This window comes from Octopus sinensis, linkage group LG14, assembly GCF_006345805.1.
Source record: "Octopus sinensis linkage group LG14, ASM634580v1, whole genome shotgun sequence".
NCBI lineage: Eukaryota > Metazoa > Mollusca > Cephalopoda > Octopoda > Octopodidae > Octopus > Octopus sinensis.
This window is the reverse complement of record NC_043010.1, coordinates 19,162,849-19,182,871: the sequence shown is the minus strand read 5'-3', so window position 1 is coordinate 19,182,871 and position 20,023 is coordinate 19,162,849. Positions and strand designations below refer to the sequence as shown.

Genomic DNA, 20,023 nt, shown 5'->3' with positions numbered 1-20,023 from the left:
TTCCGAAAGCGTCTGAACCGGGCACAAAAACAAAAACAAAAACAGCGTAATAGGTGTAAAACAACTTGCTCTAAACGACTATCATGAAAAAAATGCGCGCTCGCGAAAGGGGGGTGGGGGAGAGGCCTCGGAAAATTCACATCGGGAAGTTCCGAAAGCGTCTGAGGGGCTGACCCGGGCACCAAAACAAAAAAAAAATAGTGTAATATGTGTAAAACAACTTGCTCTAAACGAATATGAAATAAAAAATGCGCTCTCGAGAAAGAGGGGTGGGGGAGAGGCCTCGGAATATTTATATCGGGAATTTCCGAAAGCGTCTGAACCGGGCACAAAAACAAAAACAAAAACAGCGTAATAGGTGTAAAACAACTTGCTCTAAACGACTATCATGAAAAAAATGCGCGCTCGCGAAAGGGGGGTGGGGGAGAGGCTTCGGAAATTTCACATCTTCAGTCCACGGCCTTTAAACTAAGAAAAAATAGTGTAATTGGTGTAAAACTACTTGTTCTAAACGAGTATCAAGAACACACACTCACACATGAATCATAAACTCCGTATTTCGCAAAAAAAAATAAATAAAGAGAAGAGAAGAAATTCTGGAAAAAGTGAAGAAATGTTGGATCTCATTCCTTGGTTAAAGCTATTTTAAACATTAAATTTATGCTTTTCTTTGAAATAGTTCAGATATATGCAATTCTTCTCACTTATTAAGATGCATTTATCAGAAAAAAAGAGACAGAAAAAATTATTATTTTGTGTCAATCCTTCCCTAATTATCCTTTATTAATTAGTTTTGGCGTGTATTTTTTTCCCAAATTTATTTTTTCACCTTTACAACACTGTTTAGTAAAGCAATTAATTATCTTTATAATTTGCATATTTGACTTATTAATCAAAATTCTCTAGATGTAATATATACTAAGTAATGCATCCTTCATTTATGTGTTCCGTTCTGTATTATGCATGCGTGACTGTTTGTATGTAAGTGTGTTTAACTGTGCACATGAATGTGAATATTAAAGAACATATTTATTTACTATGATTGTTATTTTCAGAACAAATAAATCTTTTGGCTGTTATGTTATTGATGTTATTATTATTGCTAGTTAAAGGGTGGTGACTTGGCTGAATATTTTGAGTCTTGTAGTATGTAGTTGTGTTAGTCAATATTCTGAGTTCAAATCCAACTCATTTCTTAATCATCATTATCGATGGACCACTCAAAGAGGTATGTATACATTATCATTTTCGTAACATAATTTCTGTAGTATTTCAAGATGTTTCTGACACGTATTTTGATTCACATGGCGGAGATCCAATATTTCTTCACTTTTTCCAGAATTTCTTCTCTTTATTTTTTTTTTTTGCGAAATATGATTTTATGATTCATGTGTGAGTGTGTGTTCTTGATACTCGTTTAGAACAAGTAGTTTTACACCAATTACACTATTTTTTCTTAGTTTAAAGGCCGTGGACTGAAGATGTGAAATTTCCGAAGCCTCTCCCCCACCCCCCTTTCGCGAGCGCGCATTTTTTTCATGATAGTCGTTTAGAGCAAGTTGTTTTACACCTATTACGCTGTTTTTGTTTTTGTTTTTGTGCCCGGTTCAGACGCTTTCGGAAATTCCCGATATAAATATTCCGAGGCCTCTCCCCCACCCCTCTTTCTCGAGAGCGCATTTTTTATTTCATATTCGTTTAGAGCAAGTTGTTTTACACATATTACACTATTTTTTTTTTGTTTTGGTGCCCGGGTCAGCCCCTCAGACGCTTTCGGAACTTCCCGATGTGAATTTTCCGAGGCCTCTCCCCCACCCCTCTTTCTCGAGAGCGCATTTTTTATTTCATATTCGTTTAGAGCAAGTTGTTTTACACATATTACACTATTTTTTTTTTGTTTTGGTGCCCGGGTCAGCCCCTCAGACGCTTTCGGAACTTCCCGATGTGAATTTTCCGAGGCCTCTCCCCCACCCCCCTTTCGCGTGCGCGAATTTTTTTTTTCATATTCGTTCATAGGAAGTTGTTTTACACCTATTACACACATTTTTTTTTTGATTTTCTGATATTTGTTACGCCCTATATTAACCGTTTTTTTTATATCTGTCCCTTTTGCTGTCCTGGTGTTCGTATGCATTCGATCCTTCTTCCAGGAAATCTACGCTTCCAGCTTAGTTTTTCTTGGAGGGCTGGCCGTGATCTAGTAATCTCAAGATTAATCAGCCGAAATTACTACGATGATCCGGTTCTTGACTGAAGACTGAGGGGTTCGAATGTCCTATCCATGTTTATTGTATCGTCTTCTATGAGTTATACGTTCTTGTCCATGTTGTATTTTTCTACATACCTTAATATATATATATATATATCTTTACATATATCTTTATATATATATATCTATATATCTTTATATATATTATATGTATCTATATATATATCTTTTGTTTCAGTCATTTGACTGCGGCTATGCTGGAACGCCGCCTCTAGTCAAGCAAATGAACACCGGGACTTATACTTTGTAAGCCTTGTACTTATTCTATCAGTCTCTTCTGCCGAACCGCTAAGTTACAAGGACGTAAACCCACCAGCATCAGTTGTCAAGCGATGTTGGGAGGGGAACAAACACGGAGACACAAACATATATATACATACATATACATATATATATATATATATACTAGCAGTATCGCCCGGCGTTGCTCGGGTTTGTAAGGGAAATAACTATATAAGCATTTTTAGAGAGTTATAGCCAAAAAATAGCAAAAAAATGCATTAAAAATTGAAAAAAAATTAAGGTAATTTTTTTTTTAAATCGTTGACACATCGTAGATATTTTTAGAGAGTTACTTCCCTTATATAAAAGCGAAAAAAATGCATTAAAATGGAAAAATATGATGGTAAATTTTTTTAAATCGTAGACTCATCGTAGACGCACGCTAATACCCAGAAGGGCTCGATATGAATCACGACTATAAGACCCGCTTTTGGTTAAACTGCAGCGCAAAATGTGGGAGTAGTTAGGAATCTAAATCGTAGGAGACAGACACACACTTCACTCTTATATAAAGATGCTTTTTTTTTTTCAGTCATAGAGTTAGATTTATGAAGGTCTTCAGTAGAAAATCCTTCGAATTCTGACTCGCTGCTTGATATAATGAAATTCGTATCCATTTTTTTGTCAGAATTACAAATTTTGAAAACACAATAGGAACAAATTTCGGAAAAAAATCTCCCATAATCACGGAATTAAAATTACACTTCGATTTTTGTACAAAACTGTAGTTGAAGTGTTTACGAAGTATAATACGTGTTTTCACGAATGTACTAAAGAGATTTGCTCTGATATTCTCATTTAAATATGAATAGGTAAATTCGGGCGGCTTGGTAACTAATATAAGTGTCGTCTGTTTATACATAAACACTGTTTCATACTGCAATTATATATACATATATCTATATATAATATTATATAATAAAATATATACAGAGTAAAATAAAAACCAATTTACCTTTTCTGTCCGTCCGTGTGTCTTTGCAAATGTGTTGGAATGATAAGTGAGTTGAGTTTTGGCGCCTTTTTTACTAATAACAAACACACACGTGTTTGTATGTAGTTGTATGTGTATGTAGTGTATATGTATGTGTATGCGTGTGTGTGAGGAATGACACACACACTCACGCACGCACACATGTACATCAATGCTTTCGGAGTGATAGGTTAAAATATTGAGTTTTCTCGAATTTTGTCTTATTGGTGGTAAAATTGAAAGAAATTTTTTATGGCATCACCCACTGAAGTACTCTGAAAAATCTTAGTAAATTCTAATTGAAGAAATTGTGTGAGGAGTAAATGGTTATGTATTTATTTGTTTCTGTTTGCTGTGTTTTTTTATTTTTTGAGTAGTGGTTAAAATACTTTCAGTTTAGTCTTCCTCAAATCACTGTCGCTATTTACTTTCATTTTATTCGTTGCCCACTGTGTGTGTGCGTTTGCGTGTGGTGTAAACCAGACTAAGAAAAGCATGTGACACACACACCAGAATGTGAGTTTTCTGTAAATTTTGCTTAATTGGAGTTTAAATTTTAAAAACTGGACCTGGCATGACGCGATGCATTGTACTCTTAAAAATGCTAGGTAAATTGTAATTGAAGAAATCCTATATTGTAGATTTTTATAACTCCCAAAGGGAGGCAGATAAAATCTGCCTTTTATAATAAGAGATATATGACATGCTTCTTACAGTTTCCGTCTACCAAATTCACTCACAAGACACTGGTCGGCCCAAGGTGCCATGCAGTGGGACTGAACCCAGAACCATGTGGTTGGGAAGCAAGCTACTTGCCATACAGTAACTCCAAGATTCAGTTGAATTAGGTACTGTACTTAAGTTCAGGCACCAAGTCAGTCTGGTATTGTCCAGTATTTGCTTTTATATATATATATATATTATACATACATACACAAACACACATTTATTTCGCTGACTCTGAAAAGATGAAAGGCAAAGTTGACTTTGCCAGGATCTGAACAGTGTACAGTGACATAACAAACATTGGTTTCAAAATTAAGGGCAAGGCGAGCAAATTTTGTTGATTAAATCAACCCCAGTGTACAACTGGTACTTATTTTATCAAACCTGAAAGACAAAGTCGACTTCAACAGAATTTGAACTCAGGATGTAAAGATGGGTGAAATGTTGTAGGCATTTTGCCCGGCAATGCTAACAATTCTGCCACCTCACCACCCTAATAATAATAATAATGGTTTCAAATTTTTCCACAAGGGCAACCATGGCCACAAGGGCTTACATAGAACAACATAGGACATAACAAAACGATGCAAAAGGGTTTTAAAAACATGTAAACAAAAATAACAATTACAATTAAACAAATAAACCTACCAATAGCGGGATGTGCTTTAAAAGCCCAAAGCCACGGGTGCCTGACCAACTGGTTAAAAACCCTGCTCCTTTTATTTTTCACAAGCGCATGCTCAAAATGGGTCCTTTCACACTGACCTTTTTGCCAACATTCACCCACCTTTCAACAAACTTACTAGAAGGCAACACGTCCCTCTCCACCCTCAAATTCCTTTTCAATAATAATCAACATCATCATTTAATATTTGTTTTCCGTGCTGGCATGGATTGGATGGTTTCACCAAAAACTGGTGAGCTGGGGAGCTGCACCAGGCTCCAATCTGATCTGGCAATGTTTCTACAGCTGGATGCCCTTCCTAATAGCAACCACTCCGAGAGTGGAGTGGGTGCTTTGTACATGTCACTGGCACAAAATACCAGCATCAGCCACGACTACAATCTCACTTGGCTTGACAGGTCTTCTCAAGCACGGTGTATTACCAAAGGTCTCAGTTACTTGTAAAACATACATCGCAAAGTATTTCATTTGAAGCTTTAATCATTCCCCCAACTCACCATAATGATAAGGAGAAGAAGAAAAAGAAGAAAATAACAATAACAACAAAAATAATTTCCTCATAATTTTAATAAAAAAAAATGAAAAGCTAAAATGAAGAATGTAAAAATGAATGTGGGGCTGTTTATGGCTTCCACAGTTTCAAGAGACCATCTTCGGAATAAGTGGCAATAAGGTTCTGATGAGGGTGGTGGGCAACACCAATAACATCTTTTTCATGGACCTGGAATAAGAAAAACAGAAAACGAAACTAGTTAGGTAACAGTGTTCTATCATGTTGGGGACAACCATAAACAACACAGCCACCATCATGTGTGTGTGTGTGTGTGTGTGTGCATGAGTCTAACATACATACATACACACACACAGACAGGCTTTTAGATTCTACTGAAGGCTTTGGGTTGGCCCAGGTATAGGTGATCTTGTCAAATTGTCACATAGTGGGGCCAAAGCAACATGGCTCAGAAGTGATGTACTTAACCACACACTCATGTCTGTATTGTTCATAATATACACTCAGTCATCATTTAACGTCTGTTTTCCATGCTGACATGGGTCAGATGGTTTGATAGGAGCTGGCAAATTAGAGAGCTTTCCATACACATCAGACACACAGAATTGTGAGAAAAATCTCTAGCTCGTGCTAATGTATGCATACACACACACACACGCATACACTTGCATACCTTCTGAAATGAAATAAAAACAGAAAATCTCCTCCAAAAATGCAATGATGCTTATGAAATAATCTTTTAACAAATGGTGTGGAACTGGATTCCATAATGTTATCTAACACTTACATCTTGCTTATTTAATGTGTGTGTGTATGTGTGTATGTATGTATCTGTGTATGTATCTTTAGATACTCACACACACACACACCAGTGTGTGCACATGTATAGATGCATATGAGAAAATACACGAGTATATGATTATATAAACATGCACACACATAAGAAGCAGTGTTCACACACACACATCAATCACTATCACATTATGTAGTACACGTGTGTGTGTGTGTGTATGTGGATATACATGTGTGTTTTGGTAAGAAAGAGCCTATCCTGTTCTCTTCAATCCCACTCCACCTGACAGCCATTCATTGTTAACACAAGCGTGATTAATATATTACACACATTTGGTGCAATACTTGGCCTTCCTCCACACACTGCCGCCGCCACTCCTGCTACCACCACCACCGCCACCCAATGCCAGCAGATCTATTACTGTCATCATGACCATTACTTTTTCTCATCTGTTCATTCGGTTAGATCTCCATTGTAGTACCATTCAACATATGCACCACTTCTATCTGTCTGTATGTTTGTGCATTTGTTTTTTTTTTGTCTTTGTTGCCATACACATTCGCTAGCTTTCTTACGAAGGGGTCTAATGCTCTTAGCTTAGACTTTTTGGAGGACAACCAGATCGAACCATCTCAAGTGTAACTGCCCAAAATGGTCTTGACTTCTGGGACTTGACTGATGAAAGAAAGCCAAGAATGACCCGCCTTTTTTTACCTGTCCTTCTAATTGTTGTTTCTCTTGTCCACCTTTGTGTCGTCTATCTGTCTGAACATCTTAATTCCCTCTATTGCATTTCTGCTCCATTTATGTGTGTGTGTACACACACAGAGCTGATGATAAGGGTATAAGCCACCCTGCCCTTCCCCTATTTACTGTTTGTAGACCATGTACATGCACACACAGGTACCGGAAGTGACTGAACCAAGTAGGTGTTTGTTGGCTCTCAAGGCCCAAATCTTCCCAAAAGTTCACTGGAACCACCTTCAGGTTATGTCCTCATTACATACACTGGCTCTATTGAAGCAACTTCCTTCTCCAATCAACAATTCCTCTCTTTCCCCATTATTTAAAGCTTCTGTGGGTGAACAGAAGAGACAATTAAACAGCAGCAGCAGTAGAAGTGTTCTAGAATGTTCTACAAAAATGGTTCCCAACCCTTTTATTTAAATGAGTTTTCCCACAGACTCCTTTTGAAATACATATCCTTATATACATAAATATATATATATATATTCTTTTATCTGTTTCAGTCATTTGACTGTGGCCATGCTGGAGCATCACCTTTAGTTGAACAAATCAACTCTAGGACTTATTCTTTAGGTCCCTTTTGCCGAACCACTAAGTTACGTAGATCTAAACACACCACATCAATTGTCAAGCAATAGTGGGGGGGACAAACACAGACACACAAACATATATATATATATATATATACGATGAGCTTCTTTCAGTTTTCGTCAACCAAATCCACTCACAGAGCTTTGGTCAACCTGAGGTTATAGAAGAAGACACATGCTCAAGGTGCCACACAGTGGGACTGAACCCAGTGGTTGATAAGCACTCCTGCGCCTATTATATATATATGAAATTTTGAATTTAGTTCATAGACACCCAGTACTACCTTTGCGGACCACAGGTTGGGAACTACTGGCCTAGAATGTTTTGAGGATTCTCTGTGCCACAGTATCTCCTTGTCTTGTAATGGTCTTGTCACCCACACCCTATGAGAAACAATGTGCTGCAGGCGAAGGACGATGAATGTCTTGGATCAACACTGTCATCACCTTTGATGAGTTGTCATCAGCAAGCAAGCAATTATAGGGACTGAGAATTGGAGTTTGAAGCAGAAATAACGTGTAGCATCAGAAGTTTATAGTTTTCATTGTGTGGGTTTGTCTTTACACAGCTGATTATCATGAAGATAGAGTGTACAGTGTGTGTTGTTCATGGTTCATGGTGAAGATATTAAGAAACCCAAGCAGGACTGGAAGAGTCCATAATGGATCATCATCATCATCATTTAACGTCCGTTTTCCATGCTAGCATGGGTTGGAAGAATTGACCGGGGTCTGGAAAGCCAGGAGGCTGCACCAGGCTCCAGTCTGATCTGGCAGTGTTTCTACAGCTGGATGCCCTTCCTAATGCCAACTACTCAGTGAGTGTAGTGGGTGCTTTTTACGTGCCACCGGCAGAAGTGCCAGGTGAGGCTGGCAATGGCCACGATCGGTTGGTGCCTTTTATGTGCTACCGGCACGGAGGCCAGTTGAGGCAGCGCTGGCAACAGCCACGTTTGAATGGATCTTTTTATGTACCACCGGCACTGGTATCACAACTACAATTTCCATTGATTTTTTGATCGATTTCGATTTCGCATGCCTCAACAGGTTTTCGCATTTTGGTCTGTGTTGGCCAAATATTTTCATCTGTGAGTATCAAATGTATGTCTGTGCACTGTTTTCCTTTTGTTGCAGTGTTATATACATGTGGATGCAGTAGAAGTTATATGGAAAAGCTGGTGTTTTTGTTGTAGGTGCTGCGCAAAGGGGAAACCAACCCATCACTTACCGTCAAGGTTCTCTCCAGTTTGCCAGTGGTGATGCTGAAACAGTACAACACTCGGTCCTCTCCCACACAGTAGATCCATTCTCCACGAGGTGACAAGGTACAACACACAAAGTCTCCACCCTCTCGTTTACCACTTGAGAAACTACGAACAATCTGCAATTAGAAAATAACCATACATAACAATGTTTTGAATATATATATGTATTGGCATTAGGAAGGGCATCCAGCTGTAGCAACTTTGCCAGATCAGATTGAGCCTGATGCAGCCTTCTGTTCAGGTTTTACAAATTGGTTTGAACAAAGACAAGTTTTGTCTGCCAATGAAAAAGAAATGAGGGAAACCGAAATTTGGATTAACAATCCCAAGTTATCATATATTACATACATTTAGTCTACATAACTTCCACACTCTTTCATTTTGTACCAATACATAACAGTGTGTGTATGTGTGTGTTAACGATAATATGAGAAACAATAAACTTCCTTAATGGCTAGTTTTTTTTTTCTGCTGTTAAAGACTTAACTGTTAGCTTAAAACACACACAGAGTTATAAAGCTTCTTTGCTCCAATAGTTTCACTGTCCTGATCTCACTTTAATATCTTTAGTCTGGCATATAAGCCTATTACGTATATATTTATCTAAAGCATTTTACATGTGCAAGCCTATGTGTCACAAAATGCTAATATTCCATTCCAAATGAAGCCAATATGCTCTGCTGGATGTGTAATGTCAGTGTGTGCATACACAACAGAGTGTAAGCGCTCTGAAAGAAAAATTGGGACATAAGAAGCATCAAATGTGGCATGCAAGAGAGACAATTGCACTGGTATGGTCGTGTGTTACGTATGGATGAGGACAGGTATATGAAGAAGTGTCACACCCGAAAAGTGGAGGGAACCTGTGGAAGAGGTAGACCCAGGAAGACATGGAATGAGGTGGTGAAGCATGACCTTCGAACGTTGGGCCTCACAGAGGCAATGATAAACAACTGAGACTTTTGGAGACATGCTGTGATTGAGAAGACCCGGCAAGTCAAGTTAGATCGTAGCTGTGGCCGATGCCAGTGTCACATAACCAGCCCATTTAAAAGCACCCTTCAATCATCGGGCAATATGCTGTGCTTGAGAAGATGTGTTGAGTCAAGCGAAATCGTAGTCGTGACAGATGCCAGTGCTGCATGACTGGCTCCCGTGCTGGTGGCACATAAAAAGCACCATTCAAGCATGGTCGATGCCAGTCCCGCCTGACTGGCCACCATAATGGTGGCTCATAAAAAGCACACACTACACTCTCAGAGTGGTTGGTATTAGGAAGAGCATCCAGCTGTAGAAACTTTGCCAGATCAGATTGGAGCCTGATGCAACCTTCTAGCTTGCCAGTCCTCAATCAGACCGTCCAACTCATGCCAACATGGAAAGCAGATGTTCAATGATGATGATCTGTATATAAACTATATGCTTAATATATACCTATTGCTTTAAGGGAATTTCATTCCCCAACAAGACTAGGTACTGAACCAGTATTTCCTTGGATGCAACCAATCTTTCACAAGGTTAGTATATACTTGAATTGAATTTTATATATGTATATATATCATTCTCTAAAATGCCTAACCTTGTGCATATGTTAGAAATTATTACTGAAAACATTTTATCAAGCCACGAAAGACAGGAGTTGTCAGTCTATTGCCATATTGTCAATAATTCTGTTAAATGTAAAATTATGTTATCCTTAAAGTTCAATCATTTGGTTTCCTTTAACCCTTTAGTGTTTAAACCGGCTGTATCCGGCCCAAATATTCTACACATTTTATGCTCAAACTGGCCAGAACCAACATCTCACACCTACCCTGCAATGTCATTCTAAAAATAAGCAATTACATCTTTCCTGGCTTGAAGCTACAAAATAATATCAGTTAAATTTTTTTAAATGTGAATAAATAAAGATTATTTTTGCCAAATTAATATGAACGCTAAAGGGTTAAGGAGTACAAAAGTCAATGTTTTGGGCCATTTTTTCCCCAACTTCTCTCTAGCTCTCTTACTCTTGTATGAAGGGCAAAGTCAAAGAAATTTGCTATGAGGGGCATAAAGTACATTTTTTAGACTTTGCCCTTCATACAAGAGTAAGAGAGCTAGAGAGAAGATGGGGAGGGAAAAAATGGCCCAAAACATTGGCTTTTGTACTCCTTAAAGGAAACCAAATGATTGAACTTTATCAAATTCACCTTTGTACAATTATCAGTTTCTTTGGATTTAGAATTTTAGCCTATTCCAGATTTCAGCTAGACTGTTATACGTAGTTGGATTCTAAAAGGTAGTCTTTGTTGACTACAGAGCTTCAAACAGACTTGAAATCCAAGGAGTTGTGCATCTTCTGCAAAAGTCACAAATCATACGCATGCCTTGTACCTCATGACAAAGCTCCATGTTCCCTTTTTTTTTTTCTCTCTTGTATAGTTATAAAAGTTAAAATGTGTGACTCATCAGATTTCCAAAGAGGAGAAATTGTTAGAATGCAGATGGCTGAAGAGTTTCAATGCCTGGAATGTATGAGTGAGGGACGGTAAAAGATGGGGACCGGGTGAGAAAACAAATATCAATGAAGAACAAGGATTGAGAGATGGACAATAACAAGTAAGGGTTAGAGAGAAGGTAGGGAGGAATAGGGGACATCAATGGGATTGGATAAGTTGAAGGGTGAACGTAGTGAATAAACCAAGGAAAATAGAGAGGTGAGTGATAGACAGAGAGAAAGCAAGACTTACCTGTCCAGACATATTCATGATGGCCACTGTATTAGATCTGTTACACACAACAAACTGCTCCATGTTACGTAACAATGGGTGCACACTGTGGACTGTTATGTCGGTCCCAGTGGAACCACCCAGGGACTTGAATGTGTTCTGACATTCCGTACTTTTGACATTCCAGATCTTTATGGTTCCATCAGAGCTGGCACTGTAACAACAACAACAACAACAATAATAATAATCCTTTCTACAAAAGGTACAAGGCCTGAAATTGGGCGGTGGGGGTAGTGCTTGAGTGGTACTTATTTTATCGACCCAGACAGGATGAGAGGCAAAGCTAACCATGGCAGGATTTGAACTCAGCACATGAAGACATGAAATGCCACTGAACATTGCCAGCATGCTAATGATTCTGCCAGCTCAAGTACAATGCCTTGATTTTGAAGCTAAGAGATGAGAGATAATTCTTGCAAACCACAATACTTAATTGGTACATAGAACCAACCTCCAAAGAATATCAACTCTGGCAGAAATTGAATTCAGAATAGAAAGAAGGAGCATTTGTGCCGCTCTACTGACCCATGACCCTTTGGCTTTTCCAAAGATGGTTTAACCCAATGCTTAACTAATATCTATTTTCTCAACTCCCAGAAGATCAAATGTAAAGTCAACTCCTTCTATCCATTCATATCGCTCTAAAAGACATTCCGACCAATATTCAACTGATTTTCGCATCCACCATCATTTAATGTCCAGTTTTCCATGCTGGCATGGGTGGCACAATTTGGCAGGAGTTGACAAGGCCAGGAGCCACATCAGGTTCCTCTATCTGTTCTGTCATGGTTTCTACAGCTAGATGCCTTTCCTAATGCCAACCACTTTACAGAGTGTACCGGGTGCTTTTTATGTGGCACCAGTACTGGTCCTTTTTACATGGCACCAGCGCTTGCCAAACAAAAATGATGGCTATCATCATTGTTGTTATAAACCTTCCTTTTTCTATTTTGACGTTTAATTTTCATAGATTTTCATTACATGGTTTCATTACGTTAAAAGTGTCTTTACCTGTAAAATAATATTATAAACAACTAGCACTATGACCCGGCAATGCCAGGTCATACTGCTAGAGCATGCATATACAGCTGCGTGCGTGCGCACATACACGCGAGTACAGTCCAAATCCCCGACCAATCACATGCAGCTAGCTGGCATTCAATTGGCATATCAAGTTTCGGGCATTTTGATTGGGTTTTGGATAGAAAATTCACAAAAGAATCTCTTCTATTGATTTTTTCATGGCTTTGTGGGATGACTGGGGAAATGTAAAGATGTGCACAACCACTCTTGGACGGTTTTGAATGACCATAGAAAGTGCGAGCCCTCAAACTGAAAAATGTGGATTTGTATAAAGGACATACACGCAGACATTTTGCCATATATATAGAGATAATCCTTATTCTTCCTTCCAATGACACAACCAGAAACCCTGTCATCCTTTATGGAATTTTAAAAAAAACTGGCATAACAATGTTTGTATATAGAAATATATGTCGTATGGGTGGGGAGGGCAAACAAACAGCAGTAAACAGGGTTTAGAGTTCAAATCACCTGATGACATGGTATCCGTCCTGGGTAAATACAGCATCATTAACAAATGACAGATGGCCACGGAATTCTTTGAGAGTTTTACCAGATTTTAAACCATGAATTCTGAAAATATAAAACACACATATAAATATCTCCCACTCATACATATATATATATATATATATATTAATCAATTTAGGGTAGCAAAAAATTCAGTAAAAATTTATCGCTACCAGCGGCCTAATGGAAAAGAGAAAATAGTCAAAGACTAAATATGTATAAATATAACAATTTAGGAATGGCCTGAACAGGCCATTCGTCCACCAGAAAGAGCAGCCATAACTCCAACCGCCAAGTAGTGTAATTCGGAAATAAGGTGAAAATTTAGGGTAAATGTTTTTAAATTTTCACCTTATTTCCGAATTACACTACTTGGCGGTTGGAGTTATGGCTGTTCTTTCTGGTGGACGAATGGCCTGTTCAGGCCATTCCTAAATTGTTATATATATATATATATATATATATATATATAAATGAATGAATGCATACATGGACATATGTACAGAAACCTGTTTTCCTACCACCACCACCACCATCACCATCATCGTTTAACGTCTGCTTTCCATGCTGGCATGGGTTGGACGATTTGACTGAGGGCTGGCGAACTAGATGGCTGCACCAGGCTCCAATCTTGATCTGGCAGAGCTTCTACAGCTGGATGCCCTTCCTAACGCCAACCTCTCCGAGAGTGTAGTGGGTGCTTTTACATGCCACCGACACGGGGGCCAGTCAGGTGGTACTGGCAACGACCTCGCTAGAATGTTTTTACATGTGCCACTGGCACAGGTGCCAGTAAGGCGATGCTGGTAATGATCACGCTCGAATGGTGCTTTTATGTGCCACCAGCATGGAAGCCAGTTAGCCGCTCTGGCAACGATCCCACTCGGATGGTGCTCTTAGCACCCTACTAGCACGGGGCTCAAGTGCCAGTAAGCCAAGGGAATAAAATACTTATGATAGCATGAAATTATAAATTGTAACATTATCACTAACCATTTAGTCATAATTAGCAAAAGTGAAACTGGTCGACTATGTAAATATCTTATCTCATACATATATATTTCTTCTGACTGCACTAAATATTACTTAGGCAGTTGTATAATGTGTGTGTGTGTGTGTGTGTACATAGACACATCATCATCATTTAACGTCCGCTTCCCATGCTAGCATGGGTTGGGCGGTTTGACTGAGGTCTGGCGAACCAGACTCCAATCTTGATCTGGCAGAGTTTCTACAGCTGGGTGCCCTTCCTAACGCCAACCACTCCGAGAGTGTAGTGGGTGCTTTTACGTGCCAGTTTGGTGGTACTGGTAACGGCCATGCCCAAATGGTGCTTTTTACATGCCACCTGCACAGGAGCCAGTCTAGCAGCACTGGCGACGATGTCAATCATTTATAAATGGATCTTCAGCTGCTTTTAAGATTCTAGTTGTTCAATCGACTGAACTATAACAGGTAGCTGAGTATTCCAGACATATATACCCTTAAAGTAAAATTTTTTTTAAAATCTATGAGACACAGTTTATGCCAAGGATGGCTCTCAGATGCAATCCATCCACACAGTTTCCAAGTACACAAGATCACTCACATGGTTTGGCCCAAGACAAGTCTCTGATGAAAGATACTCGGCCAAAGTGCCACACAGTGGAATCAGACTGAGGACCTCATGAGTGAAAAGTGAACTTCTCAGCCATTTAACCATTCCCACTCACACAACCGTACACATACATGCAAACACACACACCACACATATACATACAAGAGTTGTACCAAAAGTCAATCAGTCATACCTGTATTGATTACTGAGTTCCTTTCGAATGTTGGGCCTCATGGAGGCAATGGGCATTATGTCGTGCTAGAGAAGAAGACCCATCAAGCTAAGCAAAATCGCAGTCGTGGTAGATACCAGCATCATGCAAATGGCACCCATGCCAGTTGCACATAAAAATACCCATTACACTCTTGGAGTGGCTGGCTCTAGGAAGAGCATCCAGCCATAGAAAACCATGCCAAATCAGACTGGAGTCTGGTGCAGCCTTCCAGCATGTCAGCCCTAGTCAAACCGTCCAACCCATTCCAGCATAGACAACGGATGTTAAATGACGATGAGGATGATGATGATGATGTATGTATTATTTCACTTAGGTATAGCAATGTTAATAACCTGGTGTTAGAACTCAATATACCTAAGCTTCAGAATAAAGCATTAGTCAAGTACTGAACATAATAAATGATTATATAACTGCCAAGGGAACAAGAAATTATATAATGGACTTCATTAGCTTACAGCTGTTTCTGCTATAATATGCAATGTACTTATAAGCTGAGTGCTTGTGATTCACCTTATAGCTTTGTCAGAGCTTTAAAAACTGTTTTAAAGCTCCAACAAAGCTATCAGGTGATAAAGCACTTGACGAACAGTGCTTTGCATCTTATTGCAGAAACAGCTGATGACGTTCTGTTCCATTGTCATTTACCATCATCATCGTTTAACGTCCATTTTCCATGCTGGCATGGGTTGGACGATTCGACCGGGGTCTGGGAATTCAGGAGGCTGCACCAGGCTCTAGTCTGATCTGGCAGTGTTTCTACAGCTGGATGCCCTTCCTAACGCAAACCACTCCATGAGTGTAGTGGGTACTTTTTACGTGCCAGGGGAGGCTGGCAACGGCCACGATTGGTTGGTGCTTTTTACGTGCCACCGGCACAGAAGCCAGGTGCTGGCGTCGGCCACGTTCAGATGGTGCAGGAAACAGACATGAACTCACGTTATTTGTCAGGTCTTTGCAGTCACAGCATATTTCCAGAGATCTTGGTCTTTCGTCATTGCCTCTATATATATATATATATATATATATATATGTGTGTGTGTGTGTGTGTGTATATAGAAATATACACACGCACACGATGGTGAGGGATATTTTCAAAAGAAATGTGATGAGAGGATAGTCATGCCTTTCCATAAACCAATACCAGAAAGCAAACTCACCTGATACTTTGGTCAAAAGAGGCACTCAACAGCTGGCTATTGTCCCGAGAAAAGGTCACACATGTTACACCTTTGGTGTGAGCCCTCTCAAATTTACGCAGACACTGACCTGTTAAGATTTTCCAAACCTGTCAAAATTGAAATGAAATACAATGAAGATGTAAAATAATAATAATAATTCTATCTACAACAGGCACAAAGAAATTTGCGGGGGGGGGGGGGGACTAATATCAACCCCAGTGTTTCACTGGTACTTAATTTATCGACTGCACCAGACTTCTGTGTCTGTTTTGGCATAGTTTTTACAGCTGGATGCTCTTCCTGACACCAACCACACCGCAGAGTGGGCTGAGTGCTTTTTACATGGCATCAGCACAATTGAGGTCAGTTTTGGCATGGTTTTTGCAGCTGGATGCGGAAGGATGAGGAAAAGAAGAGATGCAGCTTAGAAGACGAGATGTAATTTAGTTTGTTGGGGTAGGGTATGTGATAATTCTATCGTTATGTGCGGGTAGAACACAACACCTCTAGCACTCAGTTTTGCTGACATGGGTGGGTCTTCTCTAGAACCTCATATCATCAGACATCTAGTTTTGCTGACATGGGTGGGTCTTCTTCAGAACCTCATATTGCCAGACACCTCAGTCCATTGTCATTTCCTCCGTGAGCCCCAACATCCTGAGATTGGTCCTCACCACTTCATCCCACATCGTCCTCGATCTCCCTCTTCCACAAGTGCCATCTACTTCCAATGACCACCACTTCTTTATACAGCTGTCTTCATCCACATGTCCAAATCAACGTAGTCTTCTCTCCTGCATTTGATTCTTCATATGCCCAACTTTTCTCTCAACTAAAATTATAAATTTAGCAATGAGAAAAACTATTTTCCTAAACTATCAATTCTTGTGAAGACAGAGGAGACAATTCTAGATATAGTGGGCAATGCCACCAAAAACTTTGGATTTATTCACTGACCAAGTTATGTTCTCTGCTGAAATATACAATAAAACCCTAACAGTGAATTTGAACTAAAGGCCTCTAAGTTGGTAGGGGACTATATCAACTTAGCCCCTTCACTTCAATTATGCAAAAAATCATTAAATGGTTTATTCTTATAGTTCCTTTTAGAAACTGATGAAAAACAACAATGATAAATAAAAAAAAGCAAAAGAGAAAAGGAATGGAGGCCAACCTTTATTTTCCCATCCTGTGAACCAGTGGCCAACATTTCAGAATCTCTGCTGAAACACATACACAACACAGCATCATCCATCATCATAAAATTATCCTGAAAATATTAAAAACATGACATGTAAACTTGCATCATTTGGTGTGAAGAGATACATGAATACTATTGACACAAATAATGTCAATGCCATTTTTGACGGATTGACAGAATACTATTGACACAAATAATGTCAATGTCATTTTTGACGGATTGACAGAGGGAGATATTGTCAATAATGATATGCTGTCACAGAAATCATCAAAAGAGGCCCAGTACACAATGTTAATACAAGACTTTTACCTGGGCTTGATATCGCAAATCTTTCCTGATTTTGCCAGTTGAGAAATTCCAGACTTCAATAAAGCCATCAACGGAACCGGTTACAAGGAACTGACCATCTGGGGAGAATCGACCACATTCCACATGGGCTTTCTGACCAAACTGTAAATAAGAAAAACAGATTCGTAGATTTTAATAAGTACGACTATTTTGTTGGTTTTGTTACCTTTTATCTTTCATTTGTTTCAATCATTAGTCTTTTGTCCTTCTGTAGTTAAATAAAGTACTGAACCCCTTCCCTAAAATGCTGGCCTTGTGCCAGAATTAGAAATAATTAACATTATTATTATTATTATTAAGGTGGTGAGCTGGCAGACTTATTAGCACGCCAGGCTAAATTCTTAGCAGTATTTCGCCTGTCGCTACATTCTGAGTTCAAATTCCGCCGAGGTCGACTTTGCCTTTCATCCTTTCAGGGTTGATAGATTAAGTACCAGTTGTGTACTGGGGTCAATGCAATCAACTATCCCCCTCCCCCAAATTTCAGGCCTTGCGCCTATAGTAGAAAGGATTATCATTATTATTATTTTAATAGTAACTCAGCAGGATGTCTTTTAACATTTAGTTCCATGTGAGTGAGTTCGAATCTCAATAGTACAGAAACAGATGAAGTCAACTGGTTATTCCTTTCATACTTCCAAAGGTCAAGAAAAAGAATACACTCCACTTTTATTCTACTTCTTAATTCCCTATATTCACAGGATAGTCTACTGAAAGACTCTACCAAAAGACTCTACTAAAAGACTCTACCAAAAGGCTCTATACCTTCTCTCCCTACAGTATGAAACCCTATACACTAATCCCTCACCATACCACAGTCCACCTATCACACACTCAGTACGTTGCTGATTTTCTGGCCAATAGATGTAAATTTATATCACAGACTCCTCAGCATATCCAGGTTTCTGCAACTGATAGGTATTTATATATTTTTAGATTTTAATTATTTCGTGGGGGGTGGGGGTTAGAAAGTAACACGCGCAACAGTCAAGGGATTACTGTATTCTTTCTTCCCCTAAAAAGTAGCTGAGGTGCATAATCGGATGACCAACTGAAAAGGCTTGAATTCCAATCCTTTGCAAAATATTCTTTTGTGTTTCGGACTGAACATTGAATTCTTTACAGCAATGGTTCACTAAGAGTCAGCAGGAATAAGCAGCATATTACATAGCCATGATAGATTGGTGTCTGAAGAAATAAATACAATATACATGTATAGCTTTGATGCACAGTTGTATCCAGGAGAGAGATTTATTGCTCATCTTCATGTTAAAGACTGTGCTCCATTATGGCGTAAACCACGAGTGGAAACAAATTAAAGAACTATGGAAATGGAAATAAATACTGGCCCAATAAGACCAACTCACTTCAATAGGGATAGGTTCCAGTTCCTGAGAAATAATACCAGTGACAAACTGGTCCCCGAGCTAATAAAATATTTTTCCCTGATCTACTTATTACTATGAAAACAGGTTTTATGCATCTCAGAGACATCTATATTTATTTTGGCCTGGCAAACCATAATGGATTGGAACTATAAAAAGAACCACCATTATTCTTCATCATCATCATCTTTATCCTTTAACATCCATTTTCCATGTTGGTATGGATTTGACAATTTGACGGGAGCTTGCAAGGCTGGACAGCTGCTCCAGGTGTCCGTTTTGATATGGTTTCTATAACTGGATACCCTTCCTAACACCAACCAATTTAACGGGGTGGACTGGGTACTTTTTACATGGTACAAGCACCGAAGATAAAGAAAAGAGGGAAAGCACTTACTTTGATAGTTTTGCCAAGTTGTGTTGGATATTTCTCTTCTTCTTGTTCCCTAACAGCTGCCTTACCACGGAATACATCAATTGTGGTCCCTGAAAGTAAACAGATCTCAGATTGGTTTCCTTGCAGAATATTCCAGAGCTACATACTCACTGAATAAGAAACATACCAGGATGAATGTTCCAGACAGTTCATCATCATCATCATCGTTTAACGTCCGCTTTCCATGCTGGCATGGGTTGGACAAATGACTGAGGGCTGGCGAGCCAGATGGCTGCACCAGGCTTCAATCTTGATCTGGCAGAGTTTCTACAGCTGGATGCCCTTCCTAACACCAACCACTCCGAGAGTGTAGTGGGTGCTTTTATGTGCCACCAGTCAGGTGATACTGGCAATGACCTCGCTCAAATCTTTTACACATGCCACCGGCACAGGTGCCAGTAAGGCGATGCTAGTAACGATCACACTCGAATGGTGCCT

General features: G+C 39.2%; 1 protein-coding gene across 1 annotated transcript in view; it reads right to left on the bottom strand.

The window, feature by feature from the left end:
• Positions 1–5,484: 5,484 nt before the first annotated feature.
• LOC115219021 (WD40 repeat-containing protein SMU1) overlaps positions 5,485–20,023 on the bottom strand; it is a 28,914-nt gene continuing 14,375 nt past the window's right edge. Inside the window, exons 6-13 of the mRNA XM_029789064.2 lie at positions 19,547–19,635; positions 17,726–17,866; positions 17,390–17,485; positions 16,195–16,322; positions 13,167–13,268; positions 11,574–11,766; positions 8,805–8,957; positions 5,485–5,656 (exon numbers count right to left, since the gene is read on the bottom strand). Coding sequence (XP_029644924.1) covers positions 5,558–5,656; positions 8,805–8,957; positions 11,574–11,766; positions 13,167–13,268; positions 16,195–16,322; positions 17,390–17,485; positions 17,726–17,866; positions 19,547–19,635 — 1,001 coding nt within the window. The 3' untranslated portion in view covers positions 5,485–5,557. The remainder of the gene's footprint in view (positions 5,657–8,804; positions 8,958–11,573; positions 11,767–13,166; positions 13,269–16,194; positions 16,323–17,389; positions 17,486–17,725; positions 17,867–19,546; positions 19,636–20,023) is intronic.